The sequence below is a fragment of the Aythya ferina genome (assembly GCF_964211825.1).
Source record: "Aythya ferina genome assembly, chromosome: 14".
NCBI classification, from domain to species: domain Eukaryota; kingdom Metazoa; phylum Chordata; class Aves; order Anseriformes; family Anatidae; genus Aythya; species Aythya ferina.
In genome coordinates this window covers 2984830-3006312 of record NC_140312.1, presented here as the reverse complement: position 1 = coordinate 3006312, position 21483 = coordinate 2984830, and the positions used below count along the sequence as shown (strand labels likewise).

Sequence of the window (21483 nt, the reverse complement as noted above, 5' to 3'; positions counted from 1 at the left end):
TTTGACATTTGTCGAGCTCCAGCAAAACGAAACGTTTCGAAATCTAATTTTCAGCTTTGGATCCGCAAAACCTAGAGGCAACGGGCGGGTAGGAAGAGCTCGTTTCCAAGCGCCCAGGCGGGAGATGAAAAGAGCAGCAGCAGCGGCGGCGGCGGCAGCTGCACACAACAACACACCTTGGGGAGGGGGAGACGCAGCTCTGGAGCGCGAAGCAGCTCTCAAACCCTCTGCTAAAAAACCTGCCGGGGGCTCCAGCCCATCCCCTGCACCTCGGGGTCACGGGAGATGGGTTTGGGATGTGTTTCCCAGGCATGGCTTGCCTGCTCCCCACGGGCAGCACGCTGTTACACTGCTGTTTTACCCCTCTGAGAGGTGGCAGAAAGCAAAACGCGGCCCCGGGGCTGCGCCAGCTCTCGCCTTGGCACAGGAGAGCTGCTGGGCTCCAGGCTTTGGTCTGTAAAAAAACAGGGGCTGTGCATTTTGCTCAGCAGGGAAAGAACTCAAGGAGGCACCTTGCGCAGCCGTAATGATCCCCGTCTCCCCTCCGATGCAGGACGTGGCTCTGGGCAGGGACCCAGGCAGATGAGCAGCAGGAGCAGAGACCCTGCGTGGAAAATGGGGATGGGGCTGCGCAACTCGAGCCTGCAGCAGCCCAGAAGGAGCCGCCAGGATCAGCAGGGCACATCACAAACCCACTGTGGGGATTCACTGAGCTGGCTGCGAGCACTGGGGCCACTACCAAGCGTCTTTGGGGAGGCACAGAACGTGGGTCCCATCTCAGCAGACCCAAAGAAGCCATGCACCACCTGCCTCTGAGCAGAAAATTCCGGGAAAAACACCGAAACCCACACAGAAGCGAGCTGCACGAACACCTGCAGAAAATGAGAAGGGAGCAGGAAGCATCCGAGAGGGCCGGTGACCTTTGTGGTGTGCGGACAGAAGGTGGGACACGTCCTGACTTAGCAGGGCTCTGGGGAGACGCTTCCAGGTACCCGTGGGCAGAGCCTTTTCCACACGCACGGGGTGTTCTCCATCCCTTTAGGGGCATCCCTGCGTGGGAACAGCAGGAACTGTGCCAGGACAACCCGAAAACGAGGGCGGGGGGCAGAGCAGAGGAGCACATCTGCCAGGAGGGGCTCAAAGCAGGGCAGCCGACCCCTGGAGCTGGCACAGAGCTCCCGGATGCCCAGCGCCGCCCGATGCACGCTGCTCTCCAGGCTGGCTTTAAAAAGGCCCCTCCAGCCCCGGCGGTGCCAAGCTATCACTTTTCGGCTGGAAATAGCACCAGCGCGAGCCCTCAGCTGGGGAGCAGAGCATTTACGAGTCCAGCCTGCGGTTAGCTATCAAAGACGACTAAAAAAAGATATTCCACACGCAGTTTTTTTTCTTTTTTTTTTTTTTCCTAAGGATTAAATCAACTCAACAGCCCCCTTTACAACTTCCCTTTTGATGTGTTCGGACTCATTAAAGTTTCATTTCTTTCTCTCTTTTCCCCTGGGGAGGAGGGCAGCGGGGGGGGGGGGGGGCGGGGAGGGAAGCGCACACAAAAGTTTGCTTCATAACCGGGGGCCGGCAGCTGCGGGAGCAGCTGCTGCCACCACGGACAAACGGTGCCTGCGTCGGGGCCAGCGCCTGGCCCAAACCCCCCGTTATCTGGGGAGCAGCACGGCCCCTCGAGCACGGCCCCGTCCCCAGCATCACCTTTTTGCCACCCGTGCTTTGCCAAGCGCTCGGAGCAGGGGCAGCGGCGCACCCCCCGGCTCTGTGCTGCCTCGGCAGCTGCTGCAGGGTCTATTTTAAACCCGGTTCCCCATTTTAAAATAGCGAGCCGGGCTCCCTTCTAGGCCAATCGGCATCATCTCTGCAAAGTCCCGTGGATGCCTGCCTGCTCACCGGGCTCCTTTTCCCAGCCCTTGAATGTTTGTGCTCCCATCCCATTTCCAGCACCCCCGCCGTGACGTACGGCCACCACGGTGCTGCTAGATGGAGGTGCATCCATCAGCAGGCAGATGCTGACGTCCTGGCTGGCTTTCTGCTGTGTTTTTTTTTAAAAAAACACCCCTCTGATTTTATCAGATCTTCTCAAAATTCCCCAACCACAAGCAGGCGAGGAGCTGGCCTGCCTGGCACGGCTCCTCTCCGCCTCCCGGCAGCGGCGCAATCGCTCGGCACCGTGCCCATCCGGGGGGACAAGGGACAAAGCAGCCCACCAGGGGACAGGGAAGGTGACAGCACCCCCCCTGTGGCACGGAGGGGACCCCACTGGCTTACCTGACCACGGGCTGGGGGATGGCCTCGGCGCTGGCGGGGACCTGGACGCCCTTCTCCCACTCCTGGCGCCAGGGGTCGGCCAGGACGTAGTACTCCTCCGGGCTGAGCTGGAAGGAGTCGGGGATCTTCATGGCTGTGATCAGATCCGTGCGGAAAACCTGCACCGGGACACAAACAGCGGGGAGGGTGAGGGGCTCTGACAACGCTCTGTGCATGCACCCGGGGCAGGAGCTGGGGATAACCACGGGTGCCAGCGTGGCAGGCTCGCTGTGTCAGCCTGGGCTGCCTTCTCCTAGGGGATCGATGCTCACAACCACTGCCTTTTAACCACCTCCAGCCCTACCGGGGCAGATGCTGCTCTCTTTTCTCTTGGCAGAAATGAAGCTGCTGGCAGGAGAGGCACTGCACTGCCCCGAGCACCTCTGTGTCCCCACAGCCACCTCGCTGCCCTGGGCACCCTCCTGTCCCCACCGGGTAGAAATCCGCCCAACTTTGCCATCCCCACCTCCAGAAGCCCCTCCACGCGGGCCGTTCTCACACAAAACGCATTCATCTGGCTTTGGTGGTGTGTTGTTGTGTTTTTTTTTTTTCTAAAAATCCCCTATGAATCATCATTGTTAAAATGCAGGCAGAGCAGCTTTCGCACAGCCACGGGCACGGCAGCGCCGCCCGCCTCGGAGGGTGCCCCTGTCCCAGTTTTGGCCCCAGCACGGTGCTGCCGGCGAGCTCCCTGCCCGCAGCTCCCACCTGGCTGCCTGCTCTGCTGTCTCTGAGCAAAACTACCCCAAAGCAAGCCCACGGCTCCAGCAGCACCCTCCCTGAACCATTCACTGCCCTGAAGCCCTGAGGTTTGGTGCCGGTGACTCTCAGGGCCACGGAGCAGGCCCCTTGCAAAGCCCCTCGGCTGCTGTGGCTCCCTTCTGCCACCACCTCAGCTTGTTTTGAAGAGATCGCCTTCCTGCTTCACAAAAACCACCCCACTAGCAGCAGAGAGAAATATCCATGAGTCAAGGGCTTGAAGAGGCTCCTGGTTACACAGTGAAACCCAGACGTGCTGTGCGGGGACCGGTGGAAGGCCCCTTGGGGGTTGACTTGTGAGCTGTGCTTGCAGCGAGAGCACCAGGAGCAGAGCCTGGTTTTCCAGGGCATGGCTTTGCCTCAAAAATCTCCAGCTGCTTTCAGGAGAGCAGCCACGCTCCCAGCAGGCACCCAGCTGCCACCGCTGGCTGCGGTCACGGCGGCTTTTTGGGTGGACAAGGCACTTTGAGCAGCAGCTGGAGCATCCTGGTGGGCTCTCCGGCCGCCTGACGGGTGAGTGGAAGCACAAAGCCTCGCTGCATTATAGCACCGCTTCCCCTTCTCATTGTCTGTCTCGTTCCCGAGGGCAAAGCTCGAGTTTAGTCCACAGTTTGTTTAGTGAGCAGGAAAATATCCGGCTAAGTGGTGATAGAGATGCCTGCGTACGTGGCCCCAGCCTGCAGCGAAACACAGAGGGATTTCTCCTCACCCCATAAACCTCCTCCGAGGCTGACACCGGAGCCCTCCTCTACCAAAATCCGCCAGCCCCGTGGACGGGGCCCGTGCTCCTTCTCCACTTCTGGCCCTGCAGAGCCATCCCCCAACACACCGCCACGAAAAGCACCCCAACCAAATCCATCACGGTAAATACGGCCGTCCTGCCAGACACTGCCTGACAGCAAGGGCTTGAGCGATCCCATCTCTCGCGGAGTAAAAATAAATTGTAAATGAGAACGGATGCCCTCTCCTCTCCGCCATCTGCCATTAGCCAAAATCACAGCCGCGATGCCAGCAGCCGGGCTCGGGCACCGTCTCGCTCCAGCCACGGCTGGGATGGCCCAGGTGTTTTCTGCAGCGCCGCTTCATCTGTTTGCAGTGTTTGTCCTCAAAACGAGCACTGCCTTGTGAGGAACACAATAAATGATACAGCACGGGCTCACGCTCCTGATTCAACACCAACACGCTTTGGGGAGTATTTCAGAAACCCAGCCGGCTACGATGCAGGGAACTAGACATTAACCAAGACCACTGGGAACAGGATTTAGGTCAGTTTGTTTAATCCTCGGAGCCTCAGCGGATAACCCAATTAGAGCTCAACACAGCAAACAACCTCCTCTGTGTTGGGACCTCTCTGAATCACACCGTTACCTTCCTCCTCGTGCATCTGCTTGGAGTCATTGCTGACTGCAGCTACATAAAGCCCACCTGAGCTGCCCAGAGCCAGCCTTAGAGCATCCTCCAGCCACCACAATTAACAGCCTAGACGCTGCAGTCGGAATTAGGCTCGGTGTGAGGAAGATCAAGATCCTTTAAGTCTACGTGCTACAAATTCCTCCTTAGGAACGCCACAGTAGCGTTTTACTACGCTGCCGGTGCGAGAAATTAAAAAAAAAGAAAAAGATTAAGATAAACGCTAATTAAGCATGAGAAGGAGCACGCACGATGTCATAATCCTCCCCGTGCCACGTGTCTGCGTCTCAAGCAGCGAGAAATAAACAGAGGAAGCCCGCTGCAGCTCGTCTGCTAACGGAGCGTGCAAACACAGCCCGTGCCCGACGTGTCTGCATTGCCAGGACCCCAGCTCGGGCAAGGGGCCACTTCCACTCCCAGATTTTTTTTTTGGAGAGAGCAGGGAGCCGGCGGTGCAGGCAGGGCCCTGCCACAGGGCATCAACCTGCAGCGATGGGGACACTGTCACAGTACCATGGGCAGGCAGTGATGGAGGACTTAGTGCAGAGCCCGTCCCGTTGCCTTCCTCTTGCAGACGGAGACCTGTGCTGGCATGCCCCGAGTCGCCCAGTGAGCCCTGGGAGGAGCTGGGAGCACTGGGAACCCAGCGAACTGGCTGTGATGTGATGGACCTGAGTGTGCCATGGATAATGGGAGAGCTCCCCTCTTCCCTGTGCACATCACAGGCTTGCCTCTTCCTGCATCAAGTCTTCCCCAAATTCATCCCTTCTGGCTTTTCAGCTCGCGTCGGCGTGGAAGCTTAGTTTTAATTTTAAGCCAAATAAGCACGATTGTATCTATTTCCCCGAAGATGATAAGGCACATCGCAGGCTGGATTTGCAATCTTACTACTTCATTTATTTAGGCCTTCTTGGAAAACAGATAAGCTCGCACATCCAAAGGCAGCGAGCACGCCAGCACTTTATCACAATGATGCCTCTGTCTTTTCATGAAGAACTGGAAATGCTCAAATTATTAACTATCAAAGCAGAACACTTTAGAAATGATAGAATGCCACAGAAATTGTAAAGGAAAGCAGATCAGTTGTCTGGAAATCTCCCAACAGCTAATACGCTCAAATTGTAATCTAAATGTCTTTTTGTTTTGAATTGTCTGGGATTAGGGTTGGGAAAAGACTCAATTATTCTACTCAAACTCTTCTGAATTATTTATGAAAACTAAATAAAGGATAAATTGGGCACTGATGAACTGAGGACCTGGCGGTGAAGAGAAAGTTGTGTACCAGAAAACAAGCAATTTTCCCTCAATAGCACTGTTTACTGTTTCTTCCCCTCCGTAGGAACTGACAATTTGTCTCGGGGGCCGCTGCCACCCGCCCCGTGCCGGGGACAGGCCACACGGTCACGTCGGTGCCTCGGGCACCTGAGCTGCCACAGCCTTTCCCAGGGCTGGACCTGCTCTGCTTCAGCTCCATTGCCAAGGCTTGTCCATGTCCCTACAAGCCTCCAAATGATCCGTGGTGCTCACTTTTCACTGGCAGGACAAGCCCACATCGCCTGCCTCGGTTATTTCCCCGTCCCCTCAGCCCAGCAGGGCACGGTGCCGGGCTGGCAGCCAGGCCCAGAGGTGCAGGACCACGAGAAGTTGCTGCGGTGCAGAAGCCATCACATTTCCCATGGGGACATTCATATTTGTTGTTACTTCTGAAGTCTGCTGTAGTGAAGCAACAACAATATTGATCTTCCTCCTCAAAAAAAAACAAACAAACCCTAACTTAATTGGACATAACAGATCCTCTGATTTCAGCATCCTTGTTTTTCACTTCACATCAGACTGAAGGGTGGTCCTCCGGTTGTGGCAGAGACCTGGAAGGCAGGAATGGGACTCAGATCCTCCCTCACCACAGCATCCCATGCACGGCCGCCAAACCCCACAGAGGACCTGGGTCTCCATCCACCACAAGCCTTGATCCAGCGGTGCCTGCGCCCCAAAACATCAGGACGGCACAGGGCGATGAGCACCCTGCCACACACCAGGAACCACTGTGCTGCCATCCCGGCCTCACCAACAGAGCCTCCTCCTGCCTGGAGCACTGGAAGCCACCACCACGGGTCACCCCGTGACAAATTGGTGTCCCTAGACACCCCCTTTCAGCCCAGGACTGGGCTTGCCGTGCCGAGCACCCCGCTGCTGCGCTGCTCCCAGGCAGCTCCATGACCGTGAGCGCATTCCTCCCGCGGCTCCTGCCACTTCGCAGCCTCCTCTGCCCATCGGCCCCATCTCCGTGCCTCTTCACTACCTTTCTGCGAAATCCCCGCATCGATTTCAAGGTTCTCTGACTCACTCACAAACCCCTCTAATAAAGTGGGCCACCACTCTCGCCGCTCTTCAGCTCCCACTTCCCGCGCTCTCCCGAGGGCTGTGCTTTCACAGCGACTGCTCGGCGGGGCTGAGGCTGCCAATTATCCCGTTAGCCCCAAATACCAACCCCAAAACATCGAATTCAGATCCTTTAGTAACTGCTTTCCACTTGTATGAAATCAGCTTCTGGGCGAGAGCCAAGAAGCTGAATCTGTTTTGGTCTTTAAATCTAAACTAAAGAAACACTCGTCTAGCGCTGCTTTTAATTAGCTTTGAGAACTGCAACGAGCCCGGGGACAGCACAGGGTCCTGCACGGACTATGGCAGCCCTTGCATGGGTTGTGTTTAGGCACACAAACATTTGTATCCCCAGAAAGTTTCTGTAATAATAAAACCTCTCCGAAGCACTTCATACTGCAGAGCAGGGGTAGGAAATGAAGAGAAATTAAGCCCATCCCTCAAAATCGGGTGCATGTGGAAAAGCACAATGTGCGTGCTGGCGAGACAGCAGGCTGGAGAGGTGGGAATCGCATGGCCCCAGCCTGTCTGAAATCACACGTTTGATATCTCTTCCCTTTTACAAACTAAATTATCTGAGATCCTCCCCGACACCCTTGCATCTGCACAGCCCGCCGGGCTCTCCAAGCGCCGCTCTGAGCAGAATTTCTTCTGCGGTTGTGCAGTGATGGTTCGCAGCATGAAGGACAGGGGAGTGGCTTCCAAAAAGCCCAGATGACAGATTTTCTGCAGGTTTTGGTCCAATACCTTTCCCTCCTCCTGGCCAACGTCCCCCCCAGCCACCGTCCCCTTCTCCAGCACCTTTCTGCCCCAGGGAAGGCTGCGCAGGTCCCTCCCGCTGCCTTGCAGGGTTTTTCTCCTCCTTCCCAGCCAGCTCTATTAGCCCTTCATTCTTTCAAGCATAAAATTGTTTGTTGTAGCTCATGAGTCACAAGGATTTTTAGAGAAAGAGAAAACAATGAGAACAATGGGAGCCCTGGGAATATTTTTTGGTTGGACAAACTGTCTTCGTATCAGCTGGAGCCAGCACCTACGTGGGACCAGCCCGTGGCAGCCCACCCAGCTCACCCAAGGCTCATCTCCCAGGCATTTTGTCACATTTTTCTAGCCCGTTCCAAAACAAGCCGAGCAGCAATATGCAGTAGCAGGGCTAAGGAACATGGCAATGCCTGGTGTGTGTTTGTAAGCAGCGATACTATCTGCCTGTGGGGAGAAAAATACTCACTCTCGTGTTCATTTGGGAGCCAGTCTGCTATCTCTTAATCTGTTCTTGTTTCCTCTTGAAATGCTGAATGTTAAAGATTCAATGAACAACAGAATTTAAAATAGGAACAAGAAGCATTTTTGTCCTGCCCTTCTCAGCATTCAGAAGACAATGGTATTAATCTGCTATAACCATGTTGGCTTGGGAAAAGTGACAAAGACACTGCAGTCAAACCTTTCAACAGAGACCTATTTTCTCTTAATCCAGCACAGTAAAAGTATGTCCGGTCTTACTTGGCCATATGGTCCCTTATAAAAGCCTTTCTTAGAGCATGGAGAGCCCAGGGACTAAATTCACATTGGCCTGTAGCAGCACATACCTATTGCAGTGGGGAAAAAATAAATAAAACAAACACAAAAAGAAATAGTGCGATGATAATTACTTTCTAGATGGGAAGCAGTATCAAGTTGAGGATGCTTTAAAAGGGTTAAATCCTTGGAAAGAGATATAAAAAAACATCCTTCAAAACACGGAAGTAATATCTAAACAAGGAAAGCAGAAAATAACGTAAATTGTATAAATTTGTGGTTTGCCCCTCATCTTGAACAGGGCGTGCAGCTGTGGTCCCATAACCTCGAAAAGGACCAGACAAAAGCGGAGGTGAGGAGCCCAGCACCTGCATGAGGAGGGCTGGGCTGGGGCTGGGGCTCAGCCCAAAGGCTGAGGGGCTGTGAGGCAGAGGGTTACACCATGACGCAGGTACTTCTTCCCCCACAAAATATTCTGGCCGTGCAGCCCAGTACAGGGCAGCGTTTTGGATCTGGAGCAGTTCAGAAGCTCATGACTAACCTCCTGGCTAACGCCCTGCCTCAGATGTAGCATCCAAAGGAGGCCCCAGGCCGCAGATGGCTGGGAGCTGGAGGATGCAACCAGCCAGCATCATTGCACACTTGCCTTGTCCCTGTGTTCCCTCCTCAGACACCAACAACCGCTCCCTGACTGCCAGCCAGCCCAGCCAGCCTTGTGCTCACATCCCCAGCAGCCCTACATCCGGGGGCAGCATCGCAGTAACACTCTGATAAAAGAAGCAAAGCTCCCTCCTTCAGGCACGTCTCCTTCCCAGGCAGCACCACGAAGGGTGTGGGGTCCCCTGCTCATTACCAAGCCAGGTCTGGAGACAAATGACCCCTAACGAGGTTAACACAACCAAGCACTGCAGGTGCCAGGAGCTGCCTGTATCCATCCCCATCCTGTGGGCCTCCTGACCCAAAATGTCCTCCACCAGCAGCCCCTCAGGCCCGGGGCTGTCACCTCAGCATGGCCTCGCAGAGCCCAGTGTCTGGGCCCTGTCAGAGCCCTGTGACACACGCAGATAAATATAATCACCCTCCCTGGCACCGGCCCCCAGCGCGGATGTTTACAAACAGCTCAGTACTTTTCCACGTTAAGAAGCTTGTTTTTCCAGATGCCTCGTATCGGGTGGTTTTTAATGTGCATAGTTAATCCCTTCTCGCCGAGTCTTTCATAATAAACATCACCCCCTGACCTGGCTAATAACTATGTAACACTAATGCTTTTGAGTTTTTTATCTCCTGCGCATGTTGGCAGGGGAATGCAGATGGCAGCGTGGCGCCAGCCTGCTTGCAGGGTCCGAGGACACGACTTTGTGAGGGACAGGAGAGGCTGGAGGTGACCCTGCTCCCTCCCCAGCCTCCACGGCATCACTGCCCCCTGGACTGCCTGCACCTGAGGAGCTGGCAGCATGCAGAAGTGCCATCGGTCATTATAAAGCTACCAGCCAGGTGTACCTGAGTCTGAGTTGCTGCTTGAAAAGGCCGCACCATCCCCAAAATGTCCAGGGCACACTGCCTGGCAGGCTCTGATGCCCAACAGTGGGTTCAGCACACTTTCCACGTTACCCTCTTGTGCTTTCCATCCTCAGTGTGATAATGATGTTCACGTGAAGCAGGTTTGGCAGTGGTGTGCTTTCTGTTTTGCACTTCTCCGTACTTGCCACACACGATGGCCACCCTGCTCCATGCCGAACCCCTCCAAGCTGCTGTATCCAGACGTGTTTCCCCACAGAAGGAGCCCAGGCATGGCTGTGGGCCCATGGGTCACAGCAGGACTTGGAGCAGATGTGGAAAAGTTTGGGAGAAGCTGTCCCAGAAGAAATCCATAAAGCCACACTCACTGTGGAGACCTCCAAGCTGCACACAGCGACGTGTCTCATGCCTGTCGTGCAGGGCAGGCGATTCTGTGCCAAACCCTCAGCTCTCCGGCCTGGCTTTTGGGTCTCACCTGGAGCTGAACCCAAGCAGCACCAGGCCCCATGGCCGCAGGGAAGATGCAGGAGACGGGACTGGAGCTGAGATCTGCATGGCTCACATCTGTTTGGGGTCCCACCATGCTTTTGTAGAAGAGGGCTTGTCAGCTTCAGCCTCCTGGCCAAAGTCCAGCCTGAGGCACCGCACATCGTGCCCCGAAGTCCCCTGTGGTTTCCATTCTGAAATGCCACCGTGGCTCGCTCTGCCCTGCTGTCGGGCAGCCTCCCGCAGGTGCCAGGCTGAGCTTGGCTCCACGGCTGAGGTTCACCAAGACGTGTGTCCCCATGTAGGCCCCTGACCTGACATCGTCCTGGGCAAAACTGCAGAGCAGCAAAAATTGGGTCTGAATGCCTTCCGCCAGGCCCAGGAGCGTTTCAGATTTATATCCAGCAACTTCAGCAGCAGCCTGGTGAGCTCCTCGCCGGCTGGTAGGCACAATTCATACACCCATCGCTCATTTCAGGAGGCACATCTACAACCAAAAATTTGCATTCCTAACCCTCACGTGCGACTGTCCAACAGCCTGTCAGCAGGCAGTGACATCTGTATCTCCGGCTCTTTGTTATCTGGAGTGTTTCCAATTACCTCAGCTGGAAATAACAGCTCCTCAGCCCTCGTCCTTACTCAAGGCACAAGCAACCTGGACTTTTTAAAGTCTCTGTCCACTGCCAACAACACACGAGATACATCAATGTAAATCTGCCACAGCGATAAGAACTAAGTGCAGCTATAACTCAGGCGGTGACCACAGGAAAACCTCAAAATCTCTGCTCAGCTTGATGCAAACTGAGGATGTTATAGAGGTTTGTGCTCACCGGGCCACAGTCCCAGGAGATGAGCAGCGTGGGGGCACGAGAAGAGATCTGCAGCCTATGCTATGGGAGTATGTAAGAAGGTACCAGACAAGCCCGCTTCACCCTCATCTAAACTTAGCTCTGTTTGGACACGGGTCCAGACGACGGGGAATGCACCAACATCACTCTGGCTTTGCTCACACTGCTCTGGGAACGACGATGACCAACGCCAAACAGTGCAGTTGCTACAACAGCAGCTCGTGCTTGGTATAGTTTCCACGTCTATTGGAGATGTATCCGAAAGCCATGCGAGGGAAAGCAGGGCACAGCTGGAATGGGATCCAGGTGGGCACACAAAGCTGGGAAGCTCAGCACGTGGCCGCCCCGACCCTGCAGGACCTCCCAGTCCCTCCAAACCTTCTCTCTTGCCACCTGCATCAGCAGGAATCCCCCTGGGGACCATGGTCCCGATGGGCTGGGCACAGGGACCCCCACCTGAGCATCCTCCAGGTACCTCCGACTGCTCCCTCCAGTGCCCAGCCCGAGCGCCGCAGCGCGGTCTGTGGCTTCTCAGAGGATGCTCTGAGCAGCCAAAACCCCTGCATACCTCAGAGGGCTTCTTCTCCTTCTGCCGGGACCAGTTGGATTTGGTATTCGGAAGTTTGGAGCATCTGGACGCAGACGTGGTGTGACCTGCAAGGAGGTAAAGGAGACATTACCTCAAAAACAGAGCAAATTTCATCTGTATCTTTGCCACTGCCACTACTACAGCCTCAGCCAATGCTTTGGGTCAATGCTAAGAGGGGATAACACCTTGATGTGGCATTATTCTTGTGCACGGCTCAGGGTACTTCACCAAAACAGATTGACATCACTTTGCTGCTGCTACAGGTGATGAAATAAAGTCCCCTGAGATTTAAGAAAGCTGTGGTCAAGGGCAGACATCAGGCAAAGTCCTAAGAATGAATGGCTTCCCCGAGGGAATGAGCCCGGGCTTAACCCTCCTGAAATCAGGTATCTACAGGAATCAGAAATTAAGGAAGTACGAGTAAAATGCTCAAAGTGAAGCTGCTGAACTGCTTGAGGACTTCAGGCTCCATGGTAAAAAAAACACTGACCACATGGGTGAAACTTCCCTGCCAGTGCCAGCACTAATAACTTCCACGCCTGTGTGTGGTTCAGCAGCCCCCTCTGCACCTCGTGGAAGCCACACAACAGTACGCACTTCAGTAGTAAGAGAGTATTTGCTTTGGGATTTGGGATTACTTTACTCTGGGATTATTATGAATGGCCTCTCATTATCCTGACTCGAGCAGTGTTACCACCACCGCTGCCACCTCCACAAGGCAAACGCTGCTGAAGCTGAAACGCGACGGGAGCACTGTGTTATTAATTTGTGTTTCCAACTCATAGGTGTTACTATCACTACTACTACCAGCAAAAAAGGAAAAAGCTATCTTAGTTTGGTAATACTAAATAACAAACCAACGACTGAAAGATTTTGTGTCCACCCCCGACCCCCGTTTTCTTGTATATGTGTGATAAAACCAAGACCTGAGCTCCTGGTGTCAATTGTTCCCAAAGGACAACTGGTTTCTGGCCGCGGGGTCAGGCAAATGCCACTGAAGAGGGCTCCACATAAATGCAGGCTGTTTTATGCCAGTATGCCAGGGGACTGCGTAGGCAAAGTACAGAGCAGAAAGCCCTAAGCTGTAACCGCTGGGAAAGCTGCTTTACTCGGCGAGTTGCTCCAAGCATTGCAGAGGCAGACTCTGAGTTTACACTGACAGATCGAGGCAATAATTCCCACTTTGCCCCCTCTTTTCAAGCTAGATGTGGCTACAACTATGCAGACTTAGATAACACGTCACCGCCATGCTCTCCTGGCAGAGGCACAGAGAAGGAGGTTGTCATTTTGCTGACAATTATCCTGCAGGAGAGCATTCACCAACAGCTTAGCCATCACCTGCAGCACGAACATCCAGCTCCAGCAGAGGTAAGGCCACGCTGCTCAATACCACACTGAACCATGCCTTAACCCTAAACAGCACAGAAGCGAAGGCAGCTCCGTTTGGTAAACTGCTGAGCACCTGGGGATTAGGGGACGGCAAGTTTGGAGCAGGGCTTCCAAAGGGAGCCCCCTGAGCCGAAGATGTTTGGTGTCACAGGAGGTGAGGGCTGCTGCTGGCGTGCACCCGGAGCCTGAAGCGCTTCCCATCCCAGCCCCACCACCACGTCGGTGGCAGCAGCTCCCATCCCGCGGCCCCAGCTGGTGCTGGCAGCACAAGCTGGGCTCACTCAGACCGTGGTTTTTGGCTAAAGCTGTGGGAAGCAGAGCCAAACCCAGCAAGATCAGCCTTTCCGTAACCCCCTGTAATCTCCCCATCATCCTGTTAGGAGCAGGCCCGGGAGTTGGGTGTCTTTAGCACAGTCCCTTTGGCTCGCGGATGCTCCTGCAGCCAGATCCTGTAAAGTGTGGAGAGCAAATTCCCAGCACGGCCCGGATGAAATTACTGTGACATTCGCGAGAAACCAAGAACAACGAGCAGGGAACTACAGCGACTAGACAAGGGATTATACTCGAGTCTCGAGGGTGCTGCACAGCCGAGGCACTGCGGTATTTCTGCAGTGGGTGAAACCCTGAAATAAGTGGGAGAGGAAAGCGCTCTATTTATAGCCAAAATTCAGCACATTTGCACATGTTTATTGTTGAGCACATGCTTCTGCACTCCCTGAATGAGGATGAAGTGAGGTATATGTTTAAAAGCAAGCGTGGGCTTGCAAGCTCTGCTGGCTTGAGCCCTATCCCTTTTCCCACATCACTCCTCAGCTCACCAGGGAAGAAGAAAGCTCTGGTTTCACCCTGACCCTAGCAAAAACTTCCCTTTCCCCCAGTTCAGCTCAGCCAGGAGCTGACTGTGCTCGGGATGCAGCACACACGCAAGGACAACTTGTCTACGGAGGGCTTTTGCTCCGTCTGCAGATCTGTGCTCAGCAGCGTCTGCAGCTCTCCCTCACCCAAACTCCTCGCACGAGGGAGACACTTCCATCAGCTCGGAGGAGCCCACAGCCAGACATTTAAATTGGTATCAGCTTGTCGTACATCAGGGCTGCATTTCTGACAAACCCAACCCCGCGCACAATTCATTGCGCGGCGACTTCCCAGCAAATGCAGTTTCCTCGACTCCTCGCCAAGTAATTATTCCGCCGCTCTCCCTGCTGGAGGTGAATCACTTAGTTAGCTCGTTCAAAGCCTTGAATTAAAGGTCTTACTGTCAGTGGTGTCGGAGTTATCACTGCTGATCGAGTACTTTCGGCGTTTTTCTTCCATCTGCAACAGAAAGAAATGGCACGTTAGGCTTCGTGGCCAGGACCCTCACCGACACCCACTCACCGCCGCTCCCGACACCCACACGCCGCGCTGTCCCGACACCTACCCCCACGACAGAGCACCCGGGGGCTTAGGGAAGGAAGCAAGCAACCCTCCAAGGGCTTTTATTGTTAAACATCGAGGGCGTGAGCGTTTCTGCACCAGCCCTCCCTGCTTCCAGGAGGCAGAAGGGGCCTGGCGCCGTCCCGCCAGCGGGTCTGGGCTGCGCGTTTCAGAAGCGCACCGACGCTAGAATGGAAACTCTGCGCACTCTTAGTATGTCTGCAGGGGAAAGTCCGAGCATCACTGAATTCTAGAGGACCCCTGTGCGCAACGAGGCCGGGGTTTTACCCTCTGAGTCATCTTCCCACTCGGGCGGTATCAGCTTTTCAGACGGCTGGTGCATCCGCCGCGCAGCCAGCACGCCAGCGCACCCCGAAGCACGCTTCCCACAGCTCAGACCGCCTCTGCCTCCTCCAGCACCGTGGGGCAAGCCCCAGCTCCAGCCACAACTTTGCTGTCCCAGAGACAAAGCCACAGCATCCGGCACTGCCACAGGAGGAGGAGGAGGAGGAGGAGAAGGGACCCGCTTGAAGCTCGGCCACCGGTTTGCTTTGTGGCTTTGAGAAGTGCCTGAAATCAGCAGGGTCCCCTGAGCTCACCCCTCGGGAATTGGGCAGAACCGAAAGGCAAGGACCTGTTCTAGCAGGTGCTTGAAAAAAAAAAAGGGAAAAATAAATAAAGAAAAAAGTTGTTGAAAACTTTTGAAGACTTTTACTAGGGTTGACCAGGTGGGGGTCGGTGCGACCCCAGCTCCCCAGCAGGGCTGTGAGCGCTGCGGGTGGAAGCACTACGCACGGACAGAGCCACTCAGCAACAGGCTGGAAGCTAAAATCCACCTGCACTACACAACGTTAATCCCACAAAAATCATCCCGGTACTTTCTGAGATATTCTGCAAGAATCTGAGGCACATACACTGCCGCTTCCCAAACATTAAGAGGGAACAACAACAAATGGGGTTCAGCAGCAGTAGAAATTAGCAGCAGGGCAGCTGGAGCATGCCATGCCCCCGAACAAGTGGAAAAGTCCCACTGCCTTAGAGCTCCCAGGTAGTTAAGCACATAAAACTCTCCCAGCGCCTGCATTTGACAACATAGGTGCTGTGTTTTATCACACCATTAGAAGGGATAATACTACGAAGTATCATAAACATTTTAACCATCGGAGTTGTTGTAAGGCATTGCCCTGTCAAAACATGATTAAAAACGTTCCCTGAGACTATGGCAATACCAATACTTTCCTCCAGCGATTCCAGGGGAAGCAGATGTTATTAAACCAGCCTCCTTCCAAGTAGCCGGTAGATTTTTGCTTGGGGAAAATTAGGCTGAAGGCAGATTTAACTGCAGGTTGCTTGCTTGTAGTGGAAATTCTACCTGAGCACTTGAGACTGGTTCCCGCTGGTTTGATGGAGCCGTGCGCTCATCGGCTGAAGGTGCTGGGCACTGAGATCACACACACCAAAGCCAGCGGGGAAAAAAGGATCACCTCAGCCATTCCCAGGGTTTTTCACCTTCGGCTTTATAGTAACAGTGCCATTGGCATCACTGTCCGTCCCCAGGAAGAAAAAGGGGCATGGTAAATTCCCAGCAGGGTGGCAAGGTGCTGGGATCGCTTTGGGCTCTGTGGCATTTCTGGGAAGATGCACTAATCACCCCTTTAATTGAACTTGGTCCCTCTGTTCTGCTCCTGCCCTACTCCTACCTCCCCAACACCCTTGTACAACACTGCTGGAGGGCATTACAAGTTTGTATCCACGTGCCGAAGTGGTTCACGTTGCAAGCAAACAGCGGCTCCTCTGCAGTAAATCATTTTGCCCCCGCTTGAGAGTCTCCAAGGCAGCACCCTCTTGAAACTGAATTTCAATTGCTCCGACTGAAATCCTGGCTTGAGCAAAGTATGGGCATCGCTGAAATGCAGCCACAGCCTGGGCAGGGGCTGGCACAGGGTGGCACAGCAGGGACATGGGGGCACAGTAGGGACACTGGGGCACAGCAGGGGCTCCCTCGGTGCCTGCAGGAAGGCGAATTTGTGCCCCAAACCACGGGGCTCCACCAGACCTCGCCAGAAAATGGTTAACTCCCAGGCAGCGCTAAGGAGATGCTGTTTCCTGAAGGACTCATCTTCTTGAGCCCGCCAAACAGTAGTAAACTGCACGGTACTTAACGGAGGAATTTACTGTAGAAGAAGGGGAATTGGGCAATTTCCCCAGCTGGAGCTCGGGGCTATGCAGCAGGGGGGTGGCTGGGTGCCCGCCCTGCCCTCGCAGCATCCCCTTGGCCATTCAAAGTCTCCACCAAATGTACTCTCCGGGCCAAAACGCATCCTCCATTTACGTTAGAGGCCATCACTTCACCTTTAACTGACCCATTCCCCACATGGCATCATTATTAAAGCCATAAACAAATTCCAAAAAAATTTGTAATACTTCGAAAAGGTCGCAGTTAGGTCAAACTTGGCCCAAAATCCAGCTTTTACGCAGCCAGAAACCAAGAGAAAGGTTTCTATGTATGCTCGCTTAAAAAAAATTCAAATAGAAACAGATGTGGGTTTCTTTTATAAACAAATGAACATCCCCCTGAAGTGTCTGCAACTCCGACTGCGTCCGCCTAATGCCTGGAAACCCGAAAATGGAATTGATTGCGAACTAACACATGCTCAGCACCGCCTTTGTTCCAGCTGAAAAAGGCAGATAGATGCTAAACCCAGCAACAGGATGGCCTTCCATCAGCCCAAACAAATTTAAATCACCGGGGCCTTGCGCAGATTGGCCTCAGGATGGGTGGCAGGATCGGGCAGCCCTAAGGGTCGGGCAGGGCCAGCCTCAACCACAGCCTCCAACTTCCCCAGAGGATGCCCAAACTTCCCGCATCCCCTTCCCCTTTCCTCCAGGCACAAGCAGGGATGAGGAGAGCTTTTGGAGATGCAATTTTGCCCAGCGTATGTAAGCAGGGAGAAGCGAAGGCAGACCTGGAGAAGCACCTGCCCCAAAACCCCAAGCTCCCGGCCATTGCTGCACGGGGCAGCCCTGTGCTGGTACCAGTACCAGCGTGCATCCCAAATGGTTTGGGCAGACTCCTCGCCTCCTACAATCCCCTTCCACTGTCCTCATGCTCAGGGGAACCCGCTGGTGTTTCCCAGCTCCCTGCCAAGCTTTAGCCCACGTGGGGCTGGGAGCTGCTGGCGGCACCGTGGGTCAGCGGGGGGACGGCTCTGAAGCGGGGAAACGAGCAAGGGAAATCCACACACACCCACAACCACTGCTCCCACGGGGACCACGGCACGGAAATCTGCACAAGCTGCAGTAAAAGGAGCTTTTGGTCAGCAGCCCATCCTCGTGCTGAGGGATGCGCCGCGCTCCGTGCCCCCCGCCCCGCGACCTCTCGCTCGGTGCCGGTTGAGCAACGCCGGCTGAATTCTGCGCGCTGTTTGTGAGCTGCAATGAGACTGCAGAAAACCACTTCCCTGTTTGTTCTTCCAGCACAGAAATAGGAACACAAACAGAAAATAGTGCCCCCAGCGGCACGCGCGCCCTCCGTCCAGCCCCGGACCGCCGCGTCCCAGTGCGTCCCAGTGCGTCCCAGTGCGTCCCAGCGCAGGGCGCGGGCGCCGGGTGGGTGCCGTGGGGCGCTGGGGCCGCTCGGTGACGCTTCCCCTCCGCGTTAACCATTTACTGGCTCTGTCTAGGAAAGGCAGCGGGTTGTTAGAAAGTGCAAGAAGGGAGGAAGAGCAGGAAGGTCCCAGCGGCACGCCGCAGCAGGGCTGTCCTCGCAGCCTGCTCCCAGCAGCAGCTCAAGGCACCGAGGGCGGCTGCGTGGGGCTGGGGGCGAGCAGCAGCAGCAGCAGCCCCTCGCTGGGGGAGCAGCCCCGCTCTCAACGACAGCAGCAGCCGAAACTTTTCAGCCCGAGGATGCGCGCCGGCTGTGCCAGCAGCCCGCCAGCACATTTTGGCGCATAGCCCCCATGTCTCGGGGGAAGCGGCGCTGCTCTTTTCTGAACCTCCCCGGGTAACCCCGGGGAGAGCAGATGCGGAAAGCCACGACCCCGGCGGGCAGAAGACGCGCGCTCACGGCAGCATTCGGGTCGGGGCAGCCTGGCAGGGTGGGAGGCAATTGGGGTGCCCCCAGGGCTCGCCCCCCATAGCTGCCCCCAAATAAGCAATGCCCCGTGCCCGCTGCCTGCTGCCCCACACAGCCCAGGTGGAGCGGGGCCGCTCCTCCCCAGCTGCCAGCTCCGTTGGCTGTCTTGGCTCCTGGGGGCACAATTTAACCTCATTTAAATTTAAAACAAAACAAGCCCTCGTTTACTTCCTGTGCTTTGCCTTTTTCCAAATCTAGCAGGGGATTTTTTTTTTTCTTTTCTTTTCTTTTTCTTTATTGCTCACATTTATAACTTTCCTTTCCTTTTCTGACTTGTTACCCTCTAATTACCCATCCTTTTTGCAGCAAGCCCGGACGCATCGCAGGTAACCGGGGAGGTTACGGCGGGCACCCAGGGCCACCCCTGCCTTCGTGCAGGACCGCGTGGGGCACGGCGTGCAGCCAGAGCCCCCTCCTGCAGCTCTCGGGGCATCCGCAGCCCCGAGCAGCATCAACAGGAGCCACGGGCACTCAGCTTCGCAGGAGACACCCGGAGGAAGCCAAAGACCTGTCCTCAGTAAGCGCCTCCGTTGGAGGATCACCCGTCCACCGACTTTCGGAACTTGGGTGTCAACCACTGCCAGCAGCCACCGATACTCCAACTGAATTTCATCTCCCTGCCTAGAAATCTAGCGCGTCCCCTTCCAATTCTGCGCTGCAAGCCTTCATCTTTAGCGATCAGCCTCAATTTTCCTAGGAAAAACAAATTTAACCTTTGATTTAACCTTTCGGCGAGCTATTTTTACTCCTATCTCCAGCTTATTTTAACCTCGGTAGCCAATAAACGCTTAAAGGTCAAACCCCATTCCTAAGAGCCCGGCTTCACCCCGGGGAGGAAGGCTGAGATCGCTGATTTTTCCGGGGCAGAATCCCCTCTTCCGAGTGTCCCAGCGGCAGGAGGGGCCGGGCACGGAACCGGAGGAGGGAAACACCGCTGGGGCGAAGCGGGGGGATGCTAAAATACCTCCTGCCTTCCTCGGGATGCTGGGGGATGCTCGGGGATGCCCCCCGGACACAGATGCGCTGCCCCCCGAGCTGGGCATCCCGGTAGCTCCCCTGCCTTGGCATCACTGCCCAACTTCAGCGTTGGGGTGAGCGGGGATGGTGGCATGGTATGGCACGGTATGGCACGGCATGGCACAGTATGGCATGGTATAGCATGGTATAGCATGGCATGGCACGGCTCAGCATGGTTTGGCACGGCATGGCACGGTTTGGCATGGCATAGCACGGCTCGGCACGGTTCAGCACAGCTCAGCACAGCTCGGCACGGCTCGGCACGGCTCGGCGGGCCGGAGGCAGGTGGGGAAAGCTCCGGGCCCCGTGCGGGATGGAGCCGGCCCCGCCACGCCCCCGGGGCCCCGGCCCCACCGGGCACGGCCCCCGCCGCTGCCGCCCGCCCCCGGGGATGAAGCTGGGAGGAGGAGGAGGAGGAGGAGGAAGAAGAGGAGGAGGGGGGGGGACCCGGGATGATGCCGGGGGGGGGGTATGGGGTGGGGGGGGGTCTGGTCGGGGCCGCGCAGCGCCCTCCCGGAGCCGCGGTGCGCGGGCACGGCGCGGGGCAGGCAGTGCCGCAGTCATTAATTCGGGGAGCGGAGCGGGGCGAGCGGCTGCAAAAGTTGTGTGCGCGCCCCCCCCCTCCCCAAAAAAAAAAGCAACAAAAAAAACCCACACACACACAAAAAAAAAAAAAAAAAAACACACAAAAAACCACCCCTCCACCCCCCCGGACCGGGCGTGCGCAACGCGCAAGGGGGTGGGGGGGGGGGAAGGAAAAATAATAAAAAATTTAAAAATTAAAAAAATAAATAAATAGGAAGGGGAGGGGGGTGGGAGAAGCGCCCCCCCCCCCCTCCCTCCCAGCAGTGCCCCCTTACCTTTGCCGGCGGCGCCTCCTCCGCCGGGCTCGCCGGGCTCCGGGGGGCTGCGGGCGGCGGGGAGGGGCCGGGGGGGCGGCGGCCGGGGCCGGGGCCGTTCCCGCAGCCCGGGGCCGGGGGAAGCCCCCGCGGCCGCTTCACGGCGCTGCCATCGGCGGGGCCGCGCCGTCCGGGGCCCTCCTCGGGAGCGGGCGGCCCCCCCCCGTTACACACTCGCTCCTCACACTCACACACTCACACACACGCCCCCCCCCACCCACCCACCCCCCCCCGGCCCCAACACCGCCGCCGCCGCCGCCGCGATGGCCGCCCCGCCGCCGCCGCCGGGCCCTGCCCGCCCCCTTTCTGTTTCTTTTTCTCGCCCCGGCGGGCGGGGAAGCGACTTTGGGAGCCGGGCACGGGGAGGAGCGGCGGGGCTGCTGCTGCTGCTGCTGCTGCTAACGCTGCCGGTGCTGCTGCTGCTGCTGCTGGTGGTGCTGCTGCTGGTGGCGCCCCCCCCACCCTCCCCAACCCCCTTTCTCCCCTTCCCCTGCCCACCCTCGCCCCCCTCCCGCACCCCTCAATTCCCTCCCGGCTCCGGCTCCGGCTCCGGCTCCAGGTGCGGGCGGCTCCGCTCCCATCCCGGGCCGGGCCGCCCCGCTCCTCACCCCCCCGCCGGCCGCGGGGGCCCCATGGCGCTGCCCGGAGCCCCGCACGCGTCCCGCGGGCACGGCTCGGCTCGGCCCGGCCCCCCCCCCCCCCACTCTTTTTTACCTCCTTTTTTTTTTTTTTTTCCCTCTTCCCCCCCTTTTTCCCCTTTTCCCACTTCCCCCCCCCACCCCTTCCTCGCTTCTTTTCCCCTCTCTCCACTCCCCC

At 56.3% G+C, this 21483-nt stretch overlaps 1 protein-coding gene and 1 long non-coding RNA gene across 3 annotated transcripts in view; both read right to left on the bottom strand.

Annotated features, from left to right (window-relative positions):
* JADE2 (jade family PHD finger 2) overlaps window positions 1-20855 on the bottom strand; it is a 59868-nt gene extending 39013 nt beyond the window's left edge. Inside the window, exons 1-4 of one of the 2 annotated variants that reach the window (XM_084535712.1) lie at window positions 20629-20855; window positions 14457-14514; window positions 11791-11876; window positions 2272-2429 (exon numbers count right to left, since the gene is read on the bottom strand). In XM_084535712.1, the coding sequence (XP_084391838.1) occupies window positions 2272-2429; window positions 11791-11876; window positions 14457-14514 (302 nt within the window). In that variant the 5' untranslated portion in view covers window positions 20629-20855. The remainder of the gene's footprint in view (window positions 1-2271; window positions 2430-11790; window positions 11877-14456; window positions 14515-20628) is intronic. The other variant, XM_084535711.1, reaches the window with a different exon arrangement.
* LOC311444502 lies at window positions 5355-11780 on the bottom strand. The gene is made up of 2 exons (XR_014697914.1): window positions 9871-11780; window positions 5355-6344 (listed from the first exon to the last, which is right to left on the bottom strand). It is a non-coding gene; the product is annotated as an uncharacterized lncRNA (long non-coding RNA).
* Window positions 20856-21483: the final 628 nt, after the last annotated feature.